Consider the following 8625-nt stretch of genomic DNA (forward strand, 5'->3'; position numbering starts at 1 on the left):
GAAATATTCAGGGGCAGGTGTGGTGTTCAAATGTTTCACATGTGATGCTTTCAGTAGCACGTCTGTTTTTTTAAAATGTGAAATATTTCATGTGTGAACAGGATTAGTTTCTATTTAGAAATTTCTTTTTGACTAGGGCAGCCACTTCCTTTGCTAACACCCAATCTGCAGAGATTTAAAAGGATAAATAATGATATTCTATGTTTACATCATTGTCAACAAATCCCTTACAAAGACCAACACTAACACTGAATTGATAATACTAACAAATGCTGCTTGTTTAGCCAACGCGTCATAGAACACATTTCTCTGTGCCATAGAGCTCCAGAAGCTATTAAGCACACATCAGTGATCCACAGCGTTGCACTTGATGATGTTCCCTCATTATGATAAACATGGGCAATGTAGTTTGTCTTCCTACATAAAACATCATGCTGCTGTAAATACTGACTGATGCATCATATCCCAACAAATGATTTACTGTGTTTGAGTTATATTGAAAACTACACTGCTCAAGAGATAAAAGTGTATTTTTGCAATGAATGGGCTAGAGATTAGAGCCACAGACAAACAAAGGGAGCCTTCTCCTTAAAATCAATGTAAGCAACAATGCACTAACTCTGACAAAAACAAACTCAGGCAGGTCGGTCACTGTGATGGAGTATGTCTCAACAGCTTTTGAGTCTTTGCCTCCGGGTTTTTGAAGCATAATGAAATTAATGAATAAAATGAATTCTACCAGCCAGAGAGCTGGCTGGTAAAATTTGAACAAGCTCATTTATAAATCTAATCAAGTATGCCTTGCTTTAGAAAATGCTCAGTAACAATGTAAAATATGCATGTAACGAAAGACAAGGGCTGAATCATTATGAATAAAAACCATAATCACCCCTATTTTAAATATGAAACAATACACAAAGTAGTTGAGAACCAAACTCCCTGCAGAGTTCAGCTGCAAACTAATGCCTGATTAGACTGCTTACCTGTAAATGATCATTACGACATGTTTAATGTGTTTGTGTAATCAGATGGACCAGTGGGTGACCCAGGGAGGCACTGACCCCTTACCCCTGGAGGAGGAGCACTGCTCTGTGGTGGAGGTGACAGAGGAAGACATCCAGAACTCAGTCAAGTTCGTTCCCAGCCTCTCTGCAGTGGTAAGGAACGCTTAGTGTCTTGCGTTTCACTAAGCTCCCGTGTGTCATATTGATATGTTTACACTCATCATTATCAGGGATGGTGAAACCCCAAGAGTAGCTGCTACTTAACAATTGCAACCATCTGTTAACCGTAATTGCCACAGAAGACAAATTACAGGAGCAGCACAGAGCAGAAAAGGGAGTCATTTTATATTTTAGAAGGCAGGCTTGTTCACCCTCAAGACAAGGTTTCCTATTCATTATTCAATTCTGAAATCTAAACACAAGTATCATTTTGATATTCCAGTTAAAAAGTGTTTATGCTTGTATTTTTAAAGATTTTCTTTTGATAAATGACCACTGTTAACATCCAGTTTTACAGGACACTAAGGTTAAAGGACTAATGTGTAGGATTTAGTGGTATCTAGCAATGAGGTTGCAGACCAACTGAATACCTCTCCCCTCACCCTCCACTTCTAAGCATGTAGGAGAACCTATGGTGAACCTATGGAAACTCCCATAAAATGTCACAGGCCCTCCCTAGAGTCAGTGTTTGGTTTGTCTATTCTAGGCTACTCTAGAAAAATGGTGGCGCAACATGGTGACCTCTTTGGAAAGGGTAAGTCTATCTGCAGATTGCAGTAGGCACATGACCCCTCGGTTAGGTTTAGGCATGAGAAGTGAGATAATTAGAGTTAGAGTTAGTGGACAGGGGGGTTTGTCGTGTAGCATGCCGTTACCATGACAACATTAGGGTGGGGTCATGTAGTAGAGTGGTTGTGTTGTTTAGGTCTGCATGACACACCCACAGATACCCTTCTTAGACCTAGGACCCACCCCCTATGTAGATATAAAGGCTCATTCTAAGGTAATGAAAACACAATTCTTATCTTCAGGTGAGTATACGCTAATTAAAACATACTTATGAACATTATATTTTATTTTTGACAAGTCTGTTATGTTAGATGCGATTAAATTCTACTCTCTTCACCTTTAAGACTCTACTTTGTTAGAGGTATTTTTCACATAAACCATTACATCAACTGCAAAAGGAACCACTTCACTAAATGGGTGCACCAGCGATCTGCAGATTGCAGTTATATCCACAGACATCACTGTTAACTGCAGATTGTGTGGGCCGTGTTATAAAAATGAACATTAATAGGGTATGAGTTGCGGGTGGGTGAAATAATCCCACTGCAGCAGAAACGATAAATGCATTTCCCCATTTACACACCAGGCACAGCTGTGTAGCCTAACTTAATTTGCTTTTAAAATGATAATCTGCACATCTGTTAGTGTTTTTTTTCTTTTTCTGAGATATTCCAAGAGTAGCAACGTGGTGCATTTTACATCCAAAGCCATCAGTCTGCCACCTCTATCAACTGTCACCATGTCACACAGTGAAGCTCCATACGCTTGTTAAACTAATCAACAAAGCATTGATCCAAGAGCCTGACTAAATTCTGTACTATTCATTAAGAAACACTGCAACAGTACCACTCCTTGACTCAGCTAAGTTCCTGTGCTGAACCACCAGCTCAAAACAAAAAAGAACCTTTTTTTCATGTCTTTGTAACTGTGTCTGTGAATGTTTCAGATCTTGGTTAAAGCCATGCTGAGAAAGCGCTCCTTCAGTAATCCCTTTGAGTGCCCGAGTAGGAGAGAGGAGAGGTCCATGTCTGCACCTGGCAGCCTGCTCATGTAAGCCCACACAGCTCAACAGCCTCACACACATCCATGTTCAAATCTCACTTTTAACACTTACATATCTTATCCATGAAAATAAAAAAACAAAAATAAAGCCACACAGGCCCAATCTTATTGCCGAGATTGCTTGAGATTTTGATATTGATGGGTACCTCACACCTGTCTCTTCTTTCTGCTGTATCAGGTTAACTAGTACTCATTCCTGCAGCAGCTGCTGCTGCTTTGTGTTGCCATAGCACCATAATTCATTCTTTCATTGTATGTAGTGGAGCTTACAGCATTTCTAAGTGTTTCTTTGTGTGTTGCTTTCAGCTTTTAAGGGTAGAGGGATTCAGGGTGACGGCGAATGATAAAGATACACCCAAGTGCCTCAGGCTGACCTTGGTTTTTCTGTTATATAGATTGAAAGCGTCACAGGAGAAATGGCTGATGGTCTTATCCTATCTTTCAGTTTCCACATATACAGCCGAGGGGCAAATTGGAGCATCTATAGCTGCTCCCTGCTGTACAGCGGGCGCCCTTGGAACAGTAATGTGTGTGGTGTGACCAGCAGACTTTGTCAAGAAGATGTACCACTGTTACTCTGAATGTGGAGCAGACTCTCATGTCTTGGTGTGAAGGTTTTATTAGATGATTTTATCTAGTCCTAGGTTTCCCCTGCCTACAGTGTAGGCAGGCAGAGAACTGCTATCTAAGGTGAAGGTGTTTTCAGAGAAGGTGTAGGGAATTTGAAACAATACTGCCCCCTGCTGCACGTGAGAAGAATTTGGCATTGTACAATCTAGGACTCAGGAATTGAGGAGTGGCTCATTGTTTCTGATTATCGGGCATCATGAAACATAAAGACATAGACCATGAACTGCAACCTAAAGGCTAACCTGTAGTATTTTATTAACATCTACTTCAACCAGAAAGATCATTAGCAAAATAATTTCCTCTACAGTAAAAAAATCAGGAAACAACAGGATTTGTGGGTAATGTGGTCTTATCTAACAAAAATAAAAAATGCCAAGTATGACACGAGCTCCAAAAACACCAGATCCTACATTTCCCATAATGCAACTTGATGGCATTGTCTGTTGTACTTTCCCTTGTAATGCGTATGTCTTTCAAAGGTCATGCTCCTAGTTTGTAACGCAGGCTGTCTAAAAATGTGTACTGAGTAAAAACCAAGTGAAGATAACCCTGATGAGATCACTATGACATCATTAGGGTTAAAGTAAAGCTCATTCAGACCCACTGAAAACATTATGCGACTGTTTTAAAAGGCTGAGTATTAATAACCATGACTAGTAGACTCAAATTGATTTCTAAAATTGGATGACTGCCCCTTTAAAACATTTTCCAAAAAATGATGTGATGTTTTATTTCAATTTTGTTTATTTTGTTTGAACCAGGAAACAAACCAAGTGAATTCCTCACATTTTCGAATCAGTAGTTTGAAGATTTAAGCGTTTAATCAATTATCAGAATTGTCTTTGATTATTATTATTCTGTTGTTGGATACATTTTCTGGGCATTTAAAAAAAAGAAATCTACATAAAGCACCTTCATGATGAGGAGGTGGAGTGTGTAGAGGGGAGCTCACCTCCACCAGCCACCGTGTCTTTCACCTCCTGTGACTTCTCCATCTTTTCTCCCAATCTGCTGCAGGGACTCGTGGCCTTTCCGGCCCACTTTAAAACTGCACCCCTCACTCAGGTAACACTCGTGGCACGCTGTCTGTCCAACATCTGCTGTCCCAGCCTCTACGCCCCCATCCTCATCTTAGACCCCCTTTGACTCTTTGCTTACCCATATCATGAGAGGTGAAGGAGCAGCCTCTTCCCCAGCTGTCATCTCAGAGATTTTTTGTCATCTCCCTGCTGCTGTCATTTAACGATGTGTTACATGGATAAAACCTGTTGTGTGTTTAAAATTTCATCATGTAATGGAAAAAGTAAAAAGCATGTCCCTGCTGCATTTGGAGATTAATATCTTGATCATTCAGAACTCTGACCTCACTGCGATTGACCAGCTTGAATTCCTAAAAAGAACTACAGATATTAACTTCATCCTCTTTTGCTCTTTTATGTCATCTTTCAGAAAGGGCAGCACAGGAGATGGACCCAGAGAAGGAGAGCTGGAGGACCTTCATGAAGACGAGCCCTCATGAGTCTTAACCACGCTCCGGTCAGCATTGCTTTGTCTTAAACTCCACCACGTCATCCACATTTTTTCCTTCAAACCAGTGACACACACTACAAGCTTCTCCTTCTACACACCGAAGAGGCTCGAGGTTTTAAATCCGATATGTTGCTCGTGTTCAGACTTTAACGCTCAGGCCTGCTTTTGTTTTTGCTTCCCGTCAGCCTCAGAGTGACCTCCTTCTACCCCGGTTTTACCCCACAAATGACCTTCTCCAATGTTGAATTTCTGGGCACCGCGTTTGATCCACATCTGCTTATCTTAACTGCTCAACCGCTCGCTGTTGTGACTGGCATCAGTGAACCGATACGAGGAACTCCACCTGTTTTTATGGATCATTAGCAGTTCAGATTAATGTTGCGGGAAAAAGAGGAGAACATGTTTGTCAGCTGGCTTTGAACTGATGCAAAAAACCCTCTTTTTTTTTTTTTTTTAAACCTGTATATGCATGGTGAATAGTTACACCTCATCTTCAGACTATCACAGGAAGGGGAACAAATGCCCTGTTCAATAATCATCACAGACTTCAGCATGTAAATGAAACTGTATTGTCTCTTCAGTGAACTACAGGGCTTTAGATTTTCTGTTGGACGTTTTAATATTGTACATAGGTGTCTCGGGGTCGCATCGTTGTTATCGTCTCACAGTCCTATTCTCGTGTCTGTGCCATTTTTAAGCTTTTTTGTTTGTTTTGGAGTCTGTCCTGTGCTGCCTTCACAGTCTTCAGGCCCTGCTGGTTGAACTTCTCTTCTCTTCTGAGGGTGATCACACACAGGAAGGGCATCAACGTTGCTTGAACCCATTTCAAAGTGACTTTCTCCTCTTTTCCCGTGCTGTGATGTGTAATTATTTCCATGTTACAAGTCATTTCACGCTTCTTTTCCTCACTCTGTTATGAGTTGTTTTTTTATCCTCTTACACTATCCCTATTCCTTTTATATCATATTGTACTGTTTGACGTGATGTGAAGTCACTGTGACAGAAATTGGAGCATTTCAGAAGTTTATGCCGCCCCCCCCCCCCCCTCTTCTACACTAGATTTTAATATGAATCATTCTTGGCTGCAGAGCTGATTTAAAGGCATAAATCTCATTGTCCGAGTTGAACATCAGTGAGTGCTCTTGCAGAAAAAAAATGGAGCGTACTCTTAAAAATATATCCAGGCTTGTTTGTTAGTTTGCCTGGCTGACCTTTTTGATGTTCCAACTAGCCACACAAGCTTACAGAGCTTTATTATTATTATTTTTGTGATTCTTGTCTTGTTTTCTGAAAGAAAAAAAAAGAAACACAACATCTGTGGGCTGTTTTGGCTCTGCCGACTCAAATCACTGAGAGCGTTCCTGCCTCCACAGCAGCTCTGCCTCAGATAAATGTTTATGTAACTCCCATTTTGACTCTTCGTTCCTCTCTGGCTGGCTCCACCGTGCAAGAGAGGGCACGTTGGCGCTCAGAGATCACTTCAACTGCAGTGAAAGGGAGCATTTCAATGTCGTGACGAGGCCCCGGCCTGCCAACAACAACACTTGCCATCCACTTCAACCCCAGTGTGGCTGATTAGAAACAGGGGAGTGCGCCAATTTGCATTCCCTCTATTAATCTAGTGTCCTCCATGTGAAAAGATGCTAACTGAAGCAGAGAGGACAGACAGGGATCTTTATAAAGGCAGGGACTTAGTGCAAAAAATACCCATCATGGATGCTTTTTAATTTATAATAAAGTGGGTGGAGGAGAATGTAATGTAGCTTTATATCTTTTTTTATTTTATCGTTGAGTAAAAGATGTATTTGTACAGGACACATGAATATCTTAATGTGTGGTTGTCTGAAGTGTTTCAGTATGTGCAGTTTGAGGATCTTTTTGTGTTTGTTCCTTCTCTCCGCTGAGGATGATGTAAGCGAAAGTAATGGGAGTAAAATATGTGTTTGCAGGGTAACCTTCAATGAAGGGCTGTTTGAACCAAAAAGTATGAAATGGTATGTTGTTTTATTTGCTTTAACACTCTTTATGAGAAGAATTATTTTTTAATCGTGATGTTGCCAGCTTTATATTCATGTGTGTGTGTGTGTGTGTGTGTGTGTGTGTGTACAGATGTTTGTCAGTCTCAGAGGTGCAATATTGTTGTTTTTATTATACGTGCATTACTGGCTCATTCTCCCTGCTGTAAGAGCTCTCAGGCCGCTCATCCTTTGGACTTTTGTTTTAGCTGTTTCTTCTTAAACTGAAAAAAAACCTACATTGCACTTTTCCACTTACTGATACATATTAAACTTATTTTGATTGCATATAAAACTACTACCGGTATCTGTCAACCGTGCAACATTGTGCAGTTTATGATAAAGACGAAAAAAATCGGTGTGGCTCACCTGTAAAAGACCATATTTACTGTGTATCGATATGTTTTGATTACAATACTCTTGGGTATCAATCTGCATGTCACAGCTTTGCTACTTGGTTGGTTTTTTTTGAGAATTTTTATGAATGAAAATAGGTTTCCATTTTCCACTAACTTATTCTCCTGTGTCAAAATACTGTAACAGCTGCAATGGTAAGATTGTTTTTTTATTTTTTAAATTTTTGCGCGCATCCATACAATAACACAAATGTAATTGTTGTATAACTGGGGCATGGCACTTTTGGGTGTTACTACTGAAATGATGCATGATGCAGAAACACTGTAAACCTTGGTGTATCAGCAGGGATCAGAGCACAGGAGCAGCTTAAAGTGGCAGCTGTGTGTCATGCAGGTGTTCGGGATCTTCTTGATAGTCACAGCCATGAAACGGTTAACTCTCCAACTATAGGTATAGGTAAAGGTTTTTTAATCTTAATCACCTCTGCCAAGGTGGTTATGTTTTCTGTCCTGTTTTGTGTGTCTCAGTTTGAGTAATGGCCACAATTCACTTTCAATTCATTAATGAATCAATTAGACAAAGGGCTAAAGAAGGATTTGTTCCATTTTTGGTGCAGATGACACCCACATGTGCCATTTCATAAAGCCCTTCACATTAGATTTTAATTTCTCTTGGATTCCTTGTTGCCAATCTTTACTAAAAGGAAAAAAAAGGTTAGCAAAATCAAAAGATGAGGGTTTTATTAGTTTGTATGTGTTTTTTTAGTGTCTCCTAATGGTGACGTGTATGACTCTTAAAATGCGGCACAATTCGTCCTTCTAGAAAGCCCAAATACTTACAGGTTGTACATATTCTACAAAACTCTGCATGTCACAGTTTGTTGCAGATCTTGATCCCGAAGCAGTTGATGCAACCTGATATATTTGACAATCTCTAATATGAAAAAAGCCTTTGCAGAGGGGGTTCACTGAGTTCTGAGTTCTGAGTTCACTGCACATGAAATGAGTGACGGGACTAATTTCTCATAATTTCAGGTCATCATTTTATCTAAAAGAGGAGTGCAGAGGGAGAGTGTACATGATATTTCTGTAAGTCAGAGGGAAGATGGGGTTGCTGCTGTGTATCTTTCTGTATGTGACTGTCCTGGTGTCTGTGTTGAAGGTGCCTGCTGTCTGCTGTGTTTCTGGATGTCTGTCTCGTGTCGTTTTGTGCATTTCTCTGAATGTACTCACTGGCCT

The 8625-nt window shown here is 40.3% G+C and overlaps 1 protein-coding gene across 1 annotated transcript in view; it reads left to right on the plus strand.

Annotated features, from left to right (window-relative positions):
* camkk1a (calcium/calmodulin-dependent protein kinase kinase 1, alpha a) overlaps nucleotides 1-6041 on the plus strand; it is a 57342-nt gene extending 51301 nt beyond the window's left edge. The window contains exons 14-16 of the mRNA XM_062433823.1: nucleotides 1029-1157; nucleotides 2740-2843; nucleotides 4935-6041. Coding sequence (XP_062289807.1) covers nucleotides 1029-1157; nucleotides 2740-2843; nucleotides 4935-5004 — 303 coding nt within the window. The 3' untranslated portion in view covers nucleotides 5005-6041. The remainder of the gene's footprint in view (nucleotides 1-1028; nucleotides 1158-2739; nucleotides 2844-4934) is intronic.
* The last annotated feature ends 2584 nt before the right edge of the window (nucleotides 6042-8625 follow it).

Source organism: Scomber scombrus, chromosome 14 (genome assembly GCF_963691925.1).
Source record: "Scomber scombrus chromosome 14, fScoSco1.1, whole genome shotgun sequence".
In the NCBI taxonomy this organism is placed as follows: domain Eukaryota; kingdom Metazoa; phylum Chordata; class Actinopteri; order Scombriformes; family Scombridae; genus Scomber; species Scomber scombrus.